This window comes from Garra rufa, chromosome 5, assembly GCF_049309525.1.
Source record: "Garra rufa chromosome 5, GarRuf1.0, whole genome shotgun sequence".
Taxonomy (NCBI): domain Eukaryota; kingdom Metazoa; phylum Chordata; class Actinopteri; order Cypriniformes; family Cyprinidae; genus Garra; species Garra rufa.
In genome coordinates this window covers 39,065,053-39,084,753 of record NC_133365.1, presented here as the reverse complement: position 1 = coordinate 39,084,753, position 19,701 = coordinate 39,065,053, and the positions used below count along the sequence as shown (strand labels likewise).

At 35.6% G+C, this 19,701-nt stretch overlaps 2 protein-coding genes across 3 annotated transcripts in view; one reads left to right on the top strand and one right to left on the bottom strand.

Annotated features, from left to right (window-relative positions):
• The first annotated feature begins 99 nt into the window (after window positions 1-99).
• On the top strand, window positions 100-3,844 carry rhbdd3 (rhomboid domain containing 3). Its single transcript, XM_073840287.1, has 5 exons — window positions 100-532; window positions 612-995; window positions 2,307-2,436; window positions 2,533-2,757; window positions 2,860-3,844. The coding sequence occupies exons 1-5, from the start codon at window positions 370-372 to the stop codon at window positions 3,020-3,022; spliced, it is 1,065 nt and encodes a 354-aa protein (XP_073696388.1). The 5' UTR covers window positions 100-369; the 3' UTR covers window positions 3,023-3,844.
• A 148-nt stretch (window positions 3,845-3,992) lies between these two features.
• emid1 (EMI domain containing 1) overlaps window positions 3,993-19,701 on the bottom strand; it is an 87,693-nt gene continuing 71,984 nt past the window's right edge. Inside the window, exons 10-16 of one of the 2 annotated variants that reach the window (XM_073840286.1) lie at window positions 18,286-18,375; window positions 15,794-15,846; window positions 15,651-15,713; window positions 12,920-12,964; window positions 12,745-12,789; window positions 9,029-9,113; window positions 3,993-5,411 (exon numbers count right to left, since the gene is read on the bottom strand). In XM_073840286.1, the coding sequence (XP_073696387.1) occupies window positions 5,275-5,411; window positions 9,029-9,113; window positions 12,745-12,789; window positions 12,920-12,964; window positions 15,651-15,713; window positions 15,794-15,846; window positions 18,286-18,375 (518 nt within the window). In that variant the 3' untranslated portion in view covers window positions 3,993-5,274. Of the gene's footprint in view, window positions 5,412-8,745; window positions 8,837-9,028; window positions 9,114-12,744; window positions 12,790-12,919; window positions 12,965-15,650; window positions 15,714-15,793; window positions 15,847-18,285; window positions 18,376-19,701 lie in introns of both variants that reach the window. The other variant, XM_073840285.1, reaches the window with a different exon arrangement.

Genomic DNA, 19,701 nt, shown 5'->3' with positions numbered 1-19,701 from the left:
TCATAACGTTTTACAAAACATATTCGGATACACCTCCAATGCGCTCGCCCGTAACAGGAAGTTATTCGCTGTCAAAATAAAAGGGTTGGCAAATGACGTTGGTTATAGGTGTAGCTTGGTCTTAGCCTACTTGTTTATTTATTTATTTATTTTAATAATTATTAAAATAATTTGGATATTTGTGCACTTTATAGTAAGTACACTCATCGTTAGTTCAAACAGACCTCAATATACTAGCGTCGCAAACTGCCAATGAAGTGAAACTGGAAACATGAATATATACATTATGATGCTCCTGTCCTAAGCACACATCTAGATATATACTTGTAATGATAGCAACTAATCAAGTGATGCGTTTTTCAGTTTACAATGCTTGATCATCTCTTTTCGGCATGGATGTGGTTTGGATCAAACCGTCCAGGTTATTGTAGTGGAACATTTTTAATACTCATATTAATTTTGTCGACTTGGCTCTGTGGTATTCACGCCAGTCTAAGTTTAGGACCAGGCGGGGATTTTCCTGGATTTTATGGTAAGCAATGCACGAATGCATAGGAATATGCTTCTAGATTCTAAATCATTCAGTTCCTGATATTTCTTGTGTATTGCAGATTTCATCTTCTACGCCTTTAGTAATGAAGAGTTAACCACTTTTCTCTACAACATCACTCTGCTGCTGTGGATTGGGCCCTGTCAGGAGAGAAAATGGGGCACTTGTGTCTTCCTAGCCCTCTCCTTTATTTCCACCACGCTCCTTCCTCTTATTTATGCCCTCTTTCTCTTTGTTACCGGGGATGAAGCCAGCAGGATCAGTGGATACTCAGCTACCCACCTTGCCCTGCTCACAGCTCAGTGCCGGCAAGTGAAGCAGAGGAGAGTCCTGCGCTGTGTTCCTGTCTGGTTCTTGCCTTGGCTCCTCTTGATCCTTGACCTCTTCCTGCTTCCCAGTACTCCTGGCCTGCTGCACTTTTATGCCATTTGCCTGGGACTCAACTGTATCCTTTTTCCACTTTTTTTGACTCAAGGATTCTCAGTGTCCAACACAATATTCAGAGGTCCCCCATATAGGCTATTTTTAACTTTTTATAAACAGAAATTGTCATTCCAAACCGGTTTGCTAAATATTTTGAAGAATGTTGATAACCAAACAGTTTTGGTTCCTATTTACTTGCATTGTGTTTTTTGTCTGTACAGTGAAAGTCAATGGAAACCAAAACTATTTAGTCGGCAACATTCCACAAAAGAAAGTCATGCAGGTTTGGAACTACGTGAGGTGGAGTAAATGATGATTTTTTATTTGTGGGTGCCTTTAATTCATTTAATATATCGATACTACCAAATTAATTTGCGATAATTTTTAAAGTAAAAATAAATAAATAAACAAATAAATGTAAATAAATCTTTTTTATTTTTTTGATTTTCAGCAGTTTTACGTATGTATAGATATGTATATACATTAACAAAAGTTTTTGAACACTGTTTTTTTTAAAGAAGGCTCTTATACTAACCTAGCCTGCATTTATTTGATCCAAAGTACACCAAGAACAATAACATTTTAAAATATTTTTACTATTTAAAATAACTGCTTTCTATTTGAATATATTTAAAAATGTAATTTATTCCTGTGATTTCAAAGCTGAATTTTTAGTATCATTACTCCCGTAACATGATCCTTCAAAAATCATTCTAATATTCTGAGGTTTATTTGATGAATAGAAAGTTCAGAAGAACAGCATTATATTATTACATTATAAATGTCTTTAGCAGCACTTATGATCAATTTAAAGCATGCTTGCTAAATAAGTTAAATAAATAAAAGACTCCAAGCTTTTGAATGGTATAGTGTATAATGTTACAAGCTTTTTAAGATTTCAGATAAATGCTGATCTTTGGACCTTTCTATTCATTAATGTATCTTGAAAGAAATGTACTGAACTGTTTTAAATATTGATAGTAGTAGTAATAATAATAATAATAATAATGATGTTTTTTTTAAACCAAATCAAATCAGCATATTAGAATGATTTCTAAAAGATCATGTGACTGGAGTAATGATCCTGAAAATGTAGCTTTGATCACAGGAATAAATTACATTTTAAAATGTATTCAAATAGAAAGCAGTTATTGTATTAAAAATGTCACAATATTACTGCTTTTGCTGTATTTTGGATCGAATAAATGCAGGCTTGGTGAGCAGAAGCAAATTCTTTAAAAAACAATAAAAAATCTTTTGACTGGTAGTGCAAATAAATGTAATATCTTTATAAACTCGTTATTAAAGTTATGCCCTTAATATATATACACAGTCAGTAATGAGTTTATTGAAATACTGGAGCAGTTAGAGAAACTGGGTGCTTGTGCCGGCTTGCCAAAATGGGCCTACATTCCTGTTACCTCTCATCCACACCTGCCAGTTTACCACAACACCTCAATAAGGTTATTGTGTACATTATGCTAAGAATTCCCATTTGTTTTTCTTATATCACATAATGTAACTAGAATAAATTTGATTAATTATTGTTTCTGTAATAGACCAGATCCATTCGCTGTGCCATCAACCAGTAGATCCCAGTTGGAAGATCGTTCAGCATGGCAGCATTCTGTATCTGAGTGGCATCAGGAACCTTTAATGGCGACTGATTCACAGTTATTAGAGGAGGAGATGCTGAGAGCAGGAATATTAGCATCACTCCACGATGCACCCAAGGGTGCAGCGGACAAAGTGGAAGTACCCAAGTCCTCAGTATCCTCTATACGGTTAGTGCATACTGGAAATGAGCGTGTTTTTTTTTTTTTCAACTATAGTGATTTCTTGAATGCTTAAGTTAATGCTGTGCATCTGAACTCCTGTACTTTCAGGTTGCAGCAGCTAGAGAAAATGGGCTTCCCCACAGAGAAGGCAGTTGTGGCTCTGGCCGCTACAGGGCAGCTGGATGGAGCGATCTCTCTGCTTATCGATGATCAGATTGGAGAGGAGGCTGTGGTCATCTCAAAAGGAAAGAAGGCGTTGTCAGCGACATAGCTCAGGGATACTGCTTCAAATTGAAGCTGTGCTATAGCATCACTCTAGTATCATTCCATTACTTAAACAATAATTGAACCAAAAATGAAAATTTGATGAAAATTCACTCGCTCCCAAACCATCCAAAATATTGATAAGTTTCTTCATCAGAACAGATTTGATGTCACATGGACTATTCTGTCAATGTTCTTGGTACCTTTCTTGGCCTTGAACGTGGTAGGACCTTTGCTTTCTATGGAGGGCCAGAAAGCTCTCAGATTTCATCACAAATATCTTAATTTGTCTTCAGAAGATGAACGAAGATCTTACAAGTTTGGAAAAGACATGAGGGTGAGCAATTAATGACGTTACTTATTTTTCGGTGAACTATCCCTTTAATTGATGGATTGGAGTTGTGTGCATTACTTGTGGATTATAGTTTTATCAGCTGTTTGAACTCTAATTCTGATGGCACCCATTCACTCCACTATTGGGCAAGTGATGTGACACTAAATTTCTCCAAAACTGTTCCAGTTCCAACTCGTCTGTATCTTGAATGCTTTAAGGGTGTGTACATTTTCAACAATATTTCATTTTTGGTGAACTATTACATTTAATAAGATCTTCATGGTGAACTGTTACTGTGTGTTTACTACTTCGTGACTTTTGGGTGTGCAACAAATAGTCCAGAGAATTATGGGTGGTGTGGAAAATTAATATATTTACATTATGGTGTTGGCAGCTATTATGATGAACGTTTAAAGAATGGAAAAACGCTCTGAACAGCAACCAAAATGTCCCAGTAGATATGACATGGACATTCCAAGAGGCTTCTCCATGGACATGCTGTCATTAAATCCACATTAGAAGATCGTCTGGCCAGGACATGTCAGTATTTTAGTCAAGGTTTCTTGGCTACAGAATATTCTTCATTAAAATACTACACTTAGATAGTATTGAGTACTGATAAAAACATGGATTGTCTTAGAAATAGAAACACACAACAAAGTTTATTTCGTTTTAACACCAATTGGTAGGACTCTGCACACTGGCAAGACAAATTCACACAAAGAGGCTAGAAATGGAAAATACAGGCGACGTTACATGAATTGGTATACAGAGTAAGGAAAACATCAATTGCTAATAGTCATCTATAAATAATTAATACAACAATATTTATATAGGAATACAAAGACACGGAAAGTATTGAGGAAGGAAACCAGTCCTATGCATGTGCATGTAACTGTGATGGAAAGACATGCATGAAACACAAAAACAGAATTCAAGTTAAATGAGCAGTTTTCCCGCTTCCCCTTGTGCTCCAGTCAGATTTTGTCTGGTTTATGGTTCTATCTCCTCTAGATCATACAATTGCACATTTTTGTTTTACTTATTTTAGGGTTACTTAATAATTGTTGTCCTGAACTAGAGAAGAATCCTATTTAATTTCATTTAAACCACTTTTAAAACCATGCTCAAAGGCATGTTTTAACAAAAAATGTAAAAACATTAAAACTTTGAAAGTAATTCAAATCTAGTTACAGCTTTAGTCCGTTTGAAAAGGGAGAGGGAACCCAAACCCAAAGGCTATTAAAATTGAGTTTCCTATTAAAGTTTATACATGTTTATGTCCTTCAGTTGTCCTTTCTCTTTAAAAAAAAACAAACAAAAACAAGGTGATTCTCTATCTACATAGTGCATTTAATCCAAGGAACGGAATATGAAGTCAGTTTTTATCAAAGTGTGGCGTTTGGCTGAATAGCAGAATTGTTATGTGCATTTTGTCATACAGTACATTTGCTGAAGTTACTATGAGCTCCTAACAGCAGCTGGAAAGACTAATAATATGATTTGTTCTTCATCTCCATTACATTTTGTACCCTTCTTGCCCACAATTGTACAAGCACCAATACTGTTTCTGTATCATTTTTTAAAACGTTTGAAATGAGGTTGACGATTTGTTTTGAGACTAATTCTGTGCATTTGGTTATGTCATAAGAGTGACACAACATAATGGCAAACCACAAGAATCTGCCAGAGGAGAGGTGCTAGGAACCCGTGAGTCCCATACGAGGTGGTTAATTTGTACAGCACCATTTGGTCTTCCCTGAGGTGTCTCCCCCCTTCTTGATTAACTGGAATATTCCAAAGCGGTTGGATCTGTAGGATGTGTGTGTCTCAGGAGGCTTGTGTACAGTTGTTGCCAGTTCAGCTGATTTATGGATGATGAAATTGAGATGGAAACGATGGCTTCGCTCTTTGGAATATGCAGGCTACTTCCCTCGAACCTTGGTCTCAGCAGTGATTAAGGGAGAATTGACTCGGAAAGATGACATTCTTGCCCTCTTAATCCGGTAGACGTCTGGAGACGGTGTGCCAAAGAGGCCATCTCCTGACCCTAGATCTGGCTCTGTTGAAGGAGGACAGAGTTAAGGCTGCTAAGTGCTAATCTGTTACTCAAAATACTTTGTAAGTGGCTGGTTTCAAGACAGTTGATGAAGAATAGTCCATTGATTAAGTTCATTCTAGGAGAAGTGGCATATGGAGATATAAAGGAGATCACTTTGTACTGTATAGTTGAGGTCAAAAATTTACATATACCTTGCAGAATCTGCAAAATGTTAATTATTTTACCAAAATAAGAGGGATTATACAAAATGCATGCTATTTTTTATTTAGTACTGACCTCAATAAGATATTTAACATAAAATAAGTTTACAAATAGTCAACAAGAGAAAATAATAGTTGAATTTATAAAAATGACCCCGTTCAAAAGTTTACATACACTTGATTCTTAATGCTGTGTTGTTACCTGAATGATCCTCAGCTGTTTTTTTGTTTTGTTTAGTGGTAGTTGTTCATGAGTCTCTTGTTTGTCCTGAACAGTTAAACTGCCCGCTGTCCTTCAGGTCCCACAAATTCTTTGGTTTTTCAGCATTTTTGTGTTTTTGAACCCTTTCCAACAATGATAGTCATTGTTGATCTTTTCACACGGAGGACAACTTAGGGACTCATATGCAAGTATTATAGAAGGTTCAAACGCTCACTGATTTTTCAGTAGGAAACACAATGAATTAAGAGGGGGTGAAAACATTTTGAATTTGAATATCAGGGTAAATTTAACTTTAGGGTAATATTATCAGGGTAATTTTGTCTTCTGGGAAACATGTAAGTATCTTATGTAGCTTCTAAAATATGAATATGATATATGATATTTAGTCAAAATAAGAAAAATGCACACATCTTCATTTGGTTCAAAAGTTTACACCCCTGGCTCTTAATGATAATACAGTCATTGTTGGGAAAGGTTCAAATATACAAAAAAATGCTGAAAAAACAAATAATTTGTGGGACCTGATGGATTTTTCTGAAGAACAGTGGGCAGATTAACTTCAGGACAAACAAGGGACTCATAAAAAACTAGAATCACTAAACAAAAAAAACAAAAAACACAGCTGTGGATCATTCAGGCACAACACACTATTAAGAATCAAGTGTATGTAAACTTTTGAACAAGGTCATTTTTATAAATTCAACTATTATTTTGTCTTGTAGACTATATGTAAATGTCTTTCATATGGAAATCTTATTCAGGTCAGTACTAAATGAAAAATACCATGGATTTTGTATGATCCCTCTTATTTCGGTAAAATAATTACATTTTGCAGATTCTTAACTTTTGACCTCAACTGTACCATATTGAGATGAGGAACGGTGGTAACAGGGCTCCAGACTGACTAAAATGGTTGTGACAATAATTTAAAATTTAGGAAATATTAGTTATAGTCATTAAAAGATCTGCATGAAAAGTTGCATAATGTTGTTAGCATTGATGCCCAAAATATGAACAAATGATTCTTATGAACCAATTCTTTTTAGCGGTTTGAATTCTTCTTCTTCTTCTTCTTTTTTTTTTTTTTGGAAATATGTTTCAAATATGTTAGAGACTTAAATCAGTCTATTTAATGACTGCTTGTTCATATGCAAATAATTAGAGATATTTATTAGTGATAATTGTAGTTATAAAGTTTCAAAAGTTATGTTGTATACATTTATAATAATAAAATATTAATAAAGAATAAAATTAATGAAATAATAATGAAGAGCATTCTAAAAACCATTTTAATACACTGCCGTTCAAATGTTCGGGATCAATAACATTTTTTATTTTTTAAGAAGATTCTTATGTTCATCAAGGCTGCATTTATTTGATCAAAAATCCAGAAAAAAACGAATATTGAGAAATATTATTTTAATGTAAAATAACTGATTTCTATGTGAATATATTTTAAAATGTATTTTATTCCTGTTATGTAAAGCTGAATTTTCAGCATCATTACTCCAGTCTTCAGTATCACATAATCCTTCAGAAATCATTCTAATAGGCTGATTTATTATCAATGTTGAAAACGTTTTTGCTGCTTAATATTTTTTGGAACCTGTGATACTTTTTTCAGGATTCTTTGATGAGTAAAAAGGAAAAAAACAACAGCATTTATATTTAAAAAACAAATCTTTTTAATAATATACACTACTGTTCAAATGTTTGGGGTTAGTCTTTTTTTTTTTTTTTGGATGGGTTCAATTAGAAAAATTATGGTAAAGACTTATATTGTTAGAAAAGATTTATATTTTAAATATATTTTATATTTTAAATGCTGTTCTTTTTACTTTTTAGAAAGAATCCTGAAAAAAGTATCAAAGGTTTCAAAAAATATTAAGCAGCTGTTTACATCATTGATAATAAATCAGCATATTGTTAAAATCAATGATGAAAATTCTGCTTTGCATCACATGAATAAGTAATATTTTAGAGTATATTAAAATAGAAAACTGCTACTTTAAATGGGTGTAATATCTCCCAATATTACTGTTTTTTTTTTACAGTATTTTTGATCAAATAAATGCGGAATTGATGAGAATGACACATCTTTAAAAACTATTAAAAATCATACCGATCTCAAACTTTTGAACAGCAGTGCATATGTTTTTAAAAATATTACTGATCATCGTTTACTGGAGTAAGATCCATCTGTGAGGATGAATCAACCGTAAAAAAAACTTTGATTAAAAACTACATATTTTTGTTAATATATATATATTTTAAATTAGGTCCATTTAAAAGTTTCAATCAACTGTATAGGAAACATTATTTTGTAAAATAACAATATATTATTGGTTGTTCTTTAGTACAGTACAGTCCATTCATAAGGCTGGATCAACTGTAAGGGAAACCTTGTACAGGACAAGCAACATACTATTTTATTTTTTCCCCAATATTGCTGCCTTTCAGTAGCTAATTTCAAATTGAGTCATTTTGAGTCTGGAGCCCTGTGTTTTTGCTATATTTTATTGGGCAAAATGATGGGTCTCCAGTCACAGGAAGAAGTGGGTAAAATCTTTCTTTTTAGTAATACAGTAATTCAAGGCTTGTTGGTTCATACTTCAGATGGGGTGATTTACGGCAGTTGACACTGCATGCTTGAGAGAGGCACTGAAACCAGGTTGTTGCAGCAGCTTTATCTCCATAGTAATTGTATCCTACTGTAAGTCACTATGGATGGGAAAGCATCTCCTAAATACCTAGTGGTTGCGTATCATTAAAATTGGGAGTCTAGTAATTGGGAAACACTGCTGGAGTCTGGCCCTGGATGGAGTCTATATTCCTTTCTGTGTGCTGATCTTCTAAAAGGCCAGGAGATGGCAGTAGATTGACTTGCTAGACGAGGGGAGGCGGGCATTACCTGGCCAGATGATCGCCTCCAGCAGCTGCACCCTGCGAGCCAGCAGCTCTAAGTCAGCCTGCAAGTCTTGGAACTTCTTCAAATTAAAGTCCTATCAAAGATCAAGAGTTTTTTTTCAAGAGGGTTGGGCTTGTGGATGGCAGGTTGAGTACTAGGCCCCTGTCCTCCGCCACACTTTGCTCTTCGCTTGATGTTGTGGGGTAAAAGATGCACTGAAATCTCTGACCCCTGGTCCTAAAGTCCTTTAAAATGGACCTAAAGCTACTTCTGGCCTCCTACTCACCATGGATACCGATCATAGTCTCGAGGATTAAAACCCTCTCGGCTAAGATCTTCAGGGCCTCGCGGATTTGGTGTATTCCATCCCCCTGTGGAGATAGATACAGCCGTCAAGGTATTGGGCACAAGCCAAACAAAAGCGCTCGCCAAGATGCATAGTCATTCTGTTAATCAGTTACATTAATCTCAATCCATTACCGAAGTTAGCAGGTTAAGTTCTCAGCTCCATTCACTACAAAACTTCAGTTAACTACACATCAGATTGAGCTCTGCCTGTCTTTTTTCATTCTTTTCTTCTGTGGCCATGCCGTAAGTCTTGACAAAGAGCATGCATTTTTTTCCTGAGGCCAGGCCGAAGGCTCCTTACAGCAAATCAAGACCAAGTGTTCAATCATTTTAGATTTAAACATGCATTTAACATTCCCACTATGCTCAGACTATGTTACTGAAAGACCAAGAGGTGAGCAGCTTCATTCAAACTAAAGAGATGTTTGAGTCATCAGGACAATTTTACTTCTTTAGTTTTTTGTCTGCTCATCTCAAGGCAAATGATGCTCTTACACCAAAACCACCATAATTATCATAAATACTGGTGATACATATAAAATGCCAAATGAACTCTGACCATGTTAAGGTTATGGAATTATGGCTGGGTATCAATAAAGATTTCCAGATTCAGTTGTGATTCACAAACTCTCAGTTTAATATTTTACTTCTATTTGTAATTCTATTTCATGTACACTACTAGTCAAAAGTTTTTGAACTAAGATTTTTAATGTTTTTTAAGGAAGTCTCTTCTGCTCACCAAGCCTGCACTCATTTGATCTAAAGTACAGCAAAAATTTTGAAATATTTTTACTATTTAAAATAAGAAATAAAATAATTTCCTATTTGAATATATATTTTAAAATGTAATTTAGTCCTGTGATTTCAAAGCTGAATTTTTAGCATTGTTTCTCTAGTCACATGATCCTTCAGAAATCATTGTAATATTCTAATTTGCTAATATTCTGATTTATTATTATTATGTTGAGTATAATTTTCAGGTTTATTTGATCAATATAAAGTTCAGAAGAACAGTATTTATCTAAAATAAAAAATAAAAAAAACTTTTGTAACATCATAATTGTCTTTATCATCACTTTTGTTCAATTTAAAGCATCCTTTCGAAATAAAGGTATTAATATCAGATCAGTGCTGATCTTTGGATCTTTCTATTCATCAAAAAGTCCTGAAAAAATTTATTTAACTGTTAATAATAAAGGTTTCTTGAACAGCAAATGAGAATATTAGAATGATTTCTGAAGGATCATGTGACACTAAAGACTGGAGTAATGGTGCTGAAAACTTAGCTTTGTTCACAGAAATAATTTACATTTTAAAATATATTCAAATAGAAAAGTTATATTAAATAGTAAAACTATTTCAAAATTTGCTGTACTTTGGATCAAATAAAAGCAAGGTTGGTGAGCAGAAGAATCTTTAAAAACATTTAACATATATTATTGTTCAAAAACTTTTGACTGATAGATGTTCATTTCTTAATATAAAGAATTGACTCATAGGAGTCATTTGTTCTGAAATCAGACTACACTGATCGTGTTGCATGTTTGCAAATCAGTCAAAAGATTTGGCCCATAAGATTTTGCAATACGCTGTGTATTTTTGATTCAATAAAAATAGCACATAAAAGTCATTTGTACGTTAATTGAATTTCAGTAATGCAATTAGCATTTTGTTTTTAATGCATGCAGCCTGCAAAGTCAATAGAAAGACAATTATTTTTATTGACTGTGAACAACTCGCATTACAAACTCTGGCAAAATGACTGCTTTTGTTGTGGCGCTGAAGATTTAGAGTGTTGTTGAAAAGCAGCGCAGGAAACACTGACAAAGAGAACTTTCCATCCTCCATACTAAAATATTATTGGAAAATCAATATTTTTACCCAGCCCAGTATACTTTGACATCAAAAACAGACCTTTAAAAAATCTGGTGAAATACTATGTGGCTTTGGTAGGCATTTCATGAACAGTGTAAAGAAACCGGTCACATAACGTACATTCTACACAACAGTTCCAAGCTCAAGCACACGTTAGAAAAACAGCATTATTGATGAACTCAGGAAAGAATTATGTATGTAAGGCTTATGTAAAAGTTAGTGCCTGTGAGAGCAGGAGGTAGTTCATCTAGCCAAATAAAACAGCAAACAATATATAATATCAATATTAAGAGATGTAAGTATGGCTACGGTCCAGAATCTTTCTCCACGGTATTATATGAGCGACTGGCTTCCCGTTGATAAATGTGAAAAGATTAATCTTCAAATAATTGTATGGTTTTTCTTTATACATGTTATGTATACATCTCTAAGGAGTCCACATACAGCAGAAAAGCTACACCTATTGGATTTAATGAAGTTATGTGTTTTATGATTAATAAGGCAAATCTTCTGGGTTCAACAGGCTCTGTGGAAAACCATACATCAGTTTGCTGTGAACTAAAAGGCTTTTCAAGCCTTTCACAATTGGTTAATGCAATTAAACAGAACATTTGTTTGACTAATAATCACTCAATGCTACTTAACTCAAATCGAATGGTTAGATGTAAGTTAAGGAGGCGAAAAGGAAGATCACAAGCAGCGCAATGAGATGGGATCATGCAGCAATGCACTGTGGGACACTGAGGGATAGCTGTATCCATCCACACATCCATCCACACACCAAATCCCTGCAAATGCTAAAATGGAGCATATACACAACACACCTTACAAAGATGTTTGTTCTTGTTTCATCCACTCTGCGGTTTTGACCCAGCAGTTTGGTTGCTGGACAACCCTGATTAATCAATTTACAATGGTGTGTACACAAAGGTTATATCAATAGTACAATGTTTCTGCTTTATCGTAACAGCACGACAAAGCAAAGATTTAACTTCTCTGTGTGTTGGGTATATGCCAGAGTTGGTACAGTAGCTAAGAGACTGTTGGCTGTGAAAGGCAGCCATGGAGACAGTAACGAAAAGGAATCAGCTTTAGAGGACAGGGGAAACACTCAGAGACAGCCCCAACCACCAACCAATCAAAATCAACAACATGAACAACATCACTGCACATTTTGAAGAGATTTTGCCCTTGTATGCTAACCTGAGACTAGAAAGCCAAAATCTGGTCTCAGATCAGCCGTAAAGGGCAACCTCTTGTTCAAAAACATATGGAAACAATACCAGTGCACACAAAACCAAGACATGTAATGTGCTAACAGTGAGTACTGTAAGTAAGCAATGGACAGCGTTTGTGGAGCAAATCCGTTCAGTGGAGATTTCTTTCGTTGTTTAATTTTGCTTATATTTTTCACAAATTTATAATGAGACAAGAAGAAAATTCCACTGATGGATTTAACGTGATCGCTGATGTTAAAACACAGATGAATGGAGGGATGAGCAATGAAAACCTAAAACCAAGTACGACAAAAACATCATGGCAAATGTCAAAATCTCTTACGTTCAAATCGCTCTAGAACAACGATAAGCAGGTGTAAGGAAAGAGATTATTGCTGCATTAAAATCAACGCATTTAAACAGATTTTAAGTGAATGACATTTTCCCTGCACTCGTGAGTTCAGGGACTGATCATTTCTCTTCCACGCTCTCTCCTGTAAAAGTTTAGCATGAGCAGAAAGTGATTGTGCGACTAACAGGACTCCTGATGGGCTTGTCTTACCGGTAGACCTTTCTCCCCTGGCTCTCCTTTAGGTCCTGGCACTCCCTGAGAGAAAAAGTGTCAATAACGATCTATTTCTTATACAAACTTACTGTACAGCTTCAGAAGACTTGTGACAAGTCAAATGAGCTGTCCTTATGCTTTTCTGGAAGATGTAGGAGGTGGATGTTCTTACCGGCTCTCCTTTGAACCCTCTCTCTCCTGGATATCCTAGAGGTCCCTAGTGGAGGTCAAGTAAAGGTGACACATTATGAAAATCTGACTTTTTCATGTTTAGGTGCTAGGGGTGGAACGGTTCACAGAAGTCACGGTTCGGTTCGTACCTCGGTTCAGACGTCACGGTTCGGTATGATTTCGGTACAGTGGAGGGAAAAGCAAAACAAAAATGCAGAAGGCAATTAGATGTATTTCCACTCACATACCCAACAACCGCTGAACAACGGCAACACACAGTCCTCGTCTTTTCCACCACTCTCTCGCCTGTACTACTGTAACTGACTGGAAAAGCAAAGTTTTCCCAAACTTGCGATCTAAGGGGCCGTTCACATGTCGCGCCTAAAAACGCGTGAAAAACGCTAGGCGCGCCGCTTTCTTCCTGATCAACAAAGCGCTCGGGCGCTTGCGCTCCGGAAGCGTCTGCCGTTTCTAAGCAACCATCAGCTGCGCTCTAGCTCCAAGCCTATGCGTCTCCATGCATTGTTTCTTCTATTAGCGTCAAAATAATGGGGGCTTGACAAATCATAAAGTTCAGGAAATCCCTGGACCACAATGATGAGCAGCCCCTTAAAGAGGCCGGCGGATCCTCTAACTCTTGTGGAACACCACCACTTGCCATACTCGCTGTCGCTGCTATCTCTGACTCACTCACTGGATGGACCGTCGAGCTGACAAAAAACTGCAGAGTGCCAGAGAATGTAGACGGGCTCTGATAGGACGCATACATAGGCGGAGCTCGGCTGCATCGACGCCAATCAGAGCTTCAGAGCTAAAGCGGGGCTAAATATTAGCTGTCCCTAAAGAACCCGCGTATCTAACAGTAGTTCCGCATTACATTAATTATTTTGCAGGCAAGTTTTTTTTTTATTTTCATACCGTGTATTCTCCGTTTAAATTCATGCACCGAACCGTGACCCCCGTACCGATTCGGTTCGAAACGAATACATGTACCGTTCCACCCCTATTAGGTGCTATAGGAACCCAGAAAATGTGAAAAAGAACAACCCAGTATGTTTCTTTGGCTTTCTCTGCAAGCTTGTGGAAAAACACAAGCTTCACCTCCCCCATGACATTATAATATTACAGCTTCTTAATTTAAAATTTCCACCCAAGGCGCCACCATTGTGTTCTATTATTTTCAATAATTCAGTTCTAACACCATGGCAAAAGTTTGAGCAAAGCATGCTAACTGTTCTATCATTGGCTGCACAGATGAACACAGAACTCTATTTGGAGTCCCAGCCTCAGAGGAGACCAGTAAGCAGGGGATTTATTAATTTATTCATTGTATATTATGCTGCTGGCACACAGATCTAATATAAACATGTGATGTCTTTCCCAGCTGTTTACCTTCACAGACATAACTTTTAGTTTTAACAAAAACTTATGTGTATTTGACCAGTGTTGTTTTTGACAACCATTTTAGATTTTGTCTTAGTCTTAGTCTTTTAGACTAAAATGCTTATTAGTTTTAGTCAAATTTTAGTCACTTCTATATGTGATAGTTTTAGTCCAATTTTAGTCGACGAAAAGTCAAAAAGGTTTTAGTCTAGTTTTAGTCAAAAAAAGGGGAAAAAGTAGTCTTTTAACAAATTAATGTAGGTCAGTAAGTATTTTGCTGTTGGGTAGTGTCACTCATAAGTTGTGAAAATAGCAGATCTATAGTTCAACACATTGTGAGCTTCCGGATCAACTATTTTCACCAATAATTACAATAATGAAGGAATGGTTTTAGACATAAAAGACATATATTTGAAATACACCCATAGGTCCTCTCGCCGTTTGCGACCACCCTGTGTGCAAACTGCCGCCATCATGGTTAATCGTCTGTCTGAGTGACAACAATGTGACGTGTTGAGCACGTTGTGCGCTGCACGCCAGGTGGTGGGCGTAACCAAACAAGGATAGAATGCTAAAACGGCTTGCCATACTAGTATGGCAAAGAGTATTTAATGCTAAAACGGCTTGCCATAGCGGCAGATACTTTTTCGGTTTTAATTGGCATGCACAATAAGCAGAAATGTCATACATTTTAAACGTCTGATGGACCACCCACTACCATTTTCGTCTTTTCTCATCTCGTCAACGAAAACTCACACACGTCTCGTCATGTTTTAGTCATCAAAGAGCCATTTTTATCTCGTCATCGTCTCGTTATCGTCATGAAAAAAAGTGGCGTCAACGAAATGATTTTGTCATCGTCATCATTGACGAAAACAACACTGTATTTGACATTGTAAGCGCAATAAGACATGAAAGAGAATTTAGTTTAATACGCACATGCCATGTGACAGCCTTGTGTGCTTAGGATGTGTGCGAGAAAGCCGTATATCAGAAGTTTAAACTAATATGGTTTAAAACGCATGATTTCAGCATGATAGACATGATAATCAAAATCAAACAGATGTTTTTTGGCAGAGTATCCGAGGTGCGAGCTGTGAAGGCACAGCCATATTCTGTAAAAGGGGCAGCGTGTTTCTGCTTCCACTCGAAATAGGCATTTAACATGATATAATAAATGATCTGTGGGGTATTTTGAGCTGAAACTTCACAGTAACGTTCTGGGGACACGAGACGACTTATATTACATATTGTAAAAAGGGGAATAATAGGTCTTCTTTAAGGGTGAGAATTGCACAGTATATTTAGGCAGTGTTGCACAATGGATATGTTTATGCTTGTGCACTCACTCTTTCGCCTCGGTCGCCCTTTGGTCCCACTGGGCCTTGCACACCAGGAGCTCCTGGCTTTCCCTGATTACATAACAAAAATATGATGTGATTAGTAAACACACATATTCACACACTCGCATAAGGAATAGCCTATAACTTACAGTTTGCCCCATAGGGCCTGGTGGTCCACTGGGTCCTATTGGTCCTGGAGGACCTGCAAAAGAAACAATTAGCATCTGAATAAACCCTCCATGATCTGCTGTTGTGGCATTGCACTGACGTGTTTCACGGTGATGAACGAAATCATTAACATGTCCAGCATGATACTCAAATGATAGAATATTGATACAAACTATCCATTCTCACCAAATCAAACTATTTCAGGCTTACTTTGATTTGTTAACCTGCTGCAGCAGGTTTCTACAATTGAAATATCACATATGAATTTAAATATACCTGACTGATACTGTAAGGGAAAAATGTCTTTTAAGATAAAACATGGGCATATGATCATTAGGAGTAACTCAATAAACAAGTTTTGAAATTATAGATATATGTTGGTCTGAAATGATGCAGGAACTTTTAACTGAAATGTATGTGTTGTATAACAATTAAAGGCTTTAAAACTTTGTTGATAAAATTAATAAACTACAGTTTATTAAACCAAAATTTATTTAGACACTTTCAAAATATCTCACATCACAGTTTATTTAATTACCTTTAGAAAATAGTAATAAAATATGACATAAACTCAAGAGTTAAACTGTGTCAGAACAAATCATCTTGATAATGTCAAGTAACTGATAGAAAGGTATGTAACAAAACGTCAAAGCGTCAAATCAAATATTTGGTCCTAAATTTTCATCATTTTTACTGGTAGTCCACTGTATAAAGATTTTTTTTTTTTTCTGTTTATTTTGCTATCCTCACTTACATTAATAAACTATAGTGTCCTGCACCCACTAGTAAAAAAATATATATAGAAAAATGTAATTTGGTATCTGAATAATTTTTGGTTGACTGTAGATATCTGTCTGGTTTCTGCAGAATGGCTCATTGCATTAATATCTGCTGAGTTGCTATGTAATTAGTAGTGTTCATGTTAAAGATGAGCGTGTACATTCTTATGAATCAGAGGGTTGATTGTGCTAAAGCTTGAAGGTGTATTTCTGGATTAAATAAATACCAGTTCTAAAGAAAAAAACACTTCACAGAAGAAAAAGGAGACTGGGTTTGTGTCCAGAGACAGAATAAACTCATTAAACACGAATTCAATATTTCACATCCAGCACAAGAGTCATATTTCATCAAGAGTAAAATTCAATGCATTTAATCACACTAAAACAATAAGTAATTTAAGACAGGCCACTTTAAGTGGCATGTTTTCAATATTCAGTTTGCAGTGTGTGGAAAAGTAAAATATGCCAATATGCAGAAGAATTAATGGCTGAAGTAACAATGAGTTGGCAAATCTCATGCTGAGACAATAACAGGGGGAACAAACATAAAAACTGCACAATGAAAATACTATGCCAAATTAATATGCATTGGACTGAATGTTTAGTAAATATTTGTATCAGTAAAATTACTTGAATGTGACCCTGGACCACAAAACCAGTCATAAATTGCAGAGGCATATTTGTAGCAGTAGCCAAAAATACACTGTATGGGTCAAAATTATTGATTTTTCATTTAAGACAAAAATCATTAGGATATTAAGTAAAGATCATGTTCCATGAAGATATTTTTTTTTTATTTCCTACCGTAAATATAGCAAAACGTAAAATTGAATTAATAATATGCATTGCTAAGAACTTCATTTGGCCAACTTTTAAGGCAATTTTCTCAATCTTTTGTTTTTTTTTTCACCCTCAGATTTCATATTTTCAAATAGTTGTATCTTCTATTCCAACAAACCATACAATAAGGGAAAGCTTATTTATTCAGCTTTCAGATGATGTATACATCTCAGTTTAAAAAAATGAACCCTTAGGACTGGTTTTGTGGTCCAGGGTCACAAATGAGTTTGTATAATCACAAATTGTATTCGACGAGTATATGCCATAAATTCAGCAGATTTTTATTCTTTGTTTTCAAATTAAGCTTTCAAAAGCCAAAAGTTTAAATATGAGGTGAAATATGGACAAACCCAGTGACTGGGTTGTTTAGACCCAGCAGTTGGGTTAAATGTTAAACCCAGTCTAGGTAGTTTTATTTAACTCAACTATTGTTTAAAATGAAGCCGAAATATGTTGTAAAATTAAAAATCAGACTGAAATATCAAATTGAAACATTTATTTAATTATTATTTATCCAACTTAGTCATTTATTGAACATAATAATAAATGTTAAAATTCATTTTCAACCAATTTTGGCTTCATTTTAGGCAAGAAATATAGTATTTTTAAGCAACAGTTAAGTTAAAAAACTACATACACTGGGTCAAAACAATCCAATATTTTACTCAGCGCGGAGTTGTTTTTAACCCAGAATTTTTAGATTGTAGTATCATCCACGGTTTAAATGTCCATTCGTGTAAAATATTGTAAAAAAAAAAAACGAATATATATATATATATATATATATATATATATATATATATATATATATATATATATATATATATATATATATATAATTCAGATTTACTGACCAGTGGGTCCAGTTGGACCTGGTGGTCCAAGTGAAGGGGTCACTCGAAGGTCAGGGAAATTATTATGAAGCAGACTGTCTTTTTTCAGGCCTGTAATGAAAAATAAAAATGAATGTCCAGGATGTGAATCAAAGTGTCATTTTGGCTTCTTTCCTGTAGATAGCGCTGTTTAGACAAGAATAAACAGTGATGTCATTTGTAGCAGGTTGTAAAATATAAGCGCACCATAAATTATTATATTGGTTGTGGCATTTTGATGTGCTGGCTTTTTATTTCTCCCACGAAAACTGAATTAAATCACAAAAAAGTGACATAAAATTACAAGCCAGCAGTTTTCTTTTGTAATACAGCCTAATGGTTTTCTTTGTCTCTTTCTCTTGTGTGGGCTGTAATTTTCCCCCTTTGTTAACCCTCTCTGCTTGAACTTATAAAATTAACCAATAAAACATATTATAGAAAATCAAAACTACTTGTCTCTTTTTAATCACTGAATTCATATGTTTATATATTTTACTGGCACCTTATTTTTTATTATTTTTTTCATTTTATCCTTTCATTTGCTGGTCTAGTCACAGTAGACATAATAGATGTTTTGTCTCGTCTCCTCTGATTGGTTTTGTAACTGCTGGCAATGTTCTCACAGTGGGTCTGTGAGAAGGCTAAGTACTGACTCAGCCATTGAAATTATAAAGGCAGATTCCCATCTCTCTCTCTCTCTCTGTCTGTCCCCCCCAGCAGATGAGTTTGCTGCTGTATAGTCTCAGTGGCTGCAGGGCATCCCAGAGCTCAGATCCAGACAGGAAACTCCAATAAACACAGTGTTTTTCTTTGGAAGCCCCTTGCAGACCCTTTAATTGTCCTGATTACTTTGAAGGTAGAATCATGGGAATAACAGCCTTAACTGAGTAATAAAGTTCTAAGGCCCCAAAATTTAAAATTCTCAAACTTTATGAGGTCTGGCCAGGCCTGTGTCCCCTTCAACAGAGAGCAGATATAAAACTGAGCTGAGGTGAAGAGTCAGTCCTATACACAGGCCAGTCCTCTTCGAGAGTGACGACACACACACACTAAAACATTATTGCTTCTATTCTAAAACACTCCCTCGTGCTTATAGTTTAACTGAGTGTAAGTCTCAAGACAGCACACATACACACACTTCTCCCGCTCTGCCCTGCTGTTTTGGCTGTGCACATCTGGAAGTGGTTGAGTGACATCAGCAGCAGACAGACAGGTCTTTTTCCCAGCATGTGACTATTGAGTCTAGGCTGCGTTACCTCTTGAAACCTACCATTTTAATCAACGGCAGGGGAGGAAAAAAAGGGGAATGAGAGAAGAGATGCCCCTGAGTTAGACTAATTCCTCAAATCCATTCCTCTATTTCTATTCACATTATTTTGGAGGCATTTGAAGCTTCCC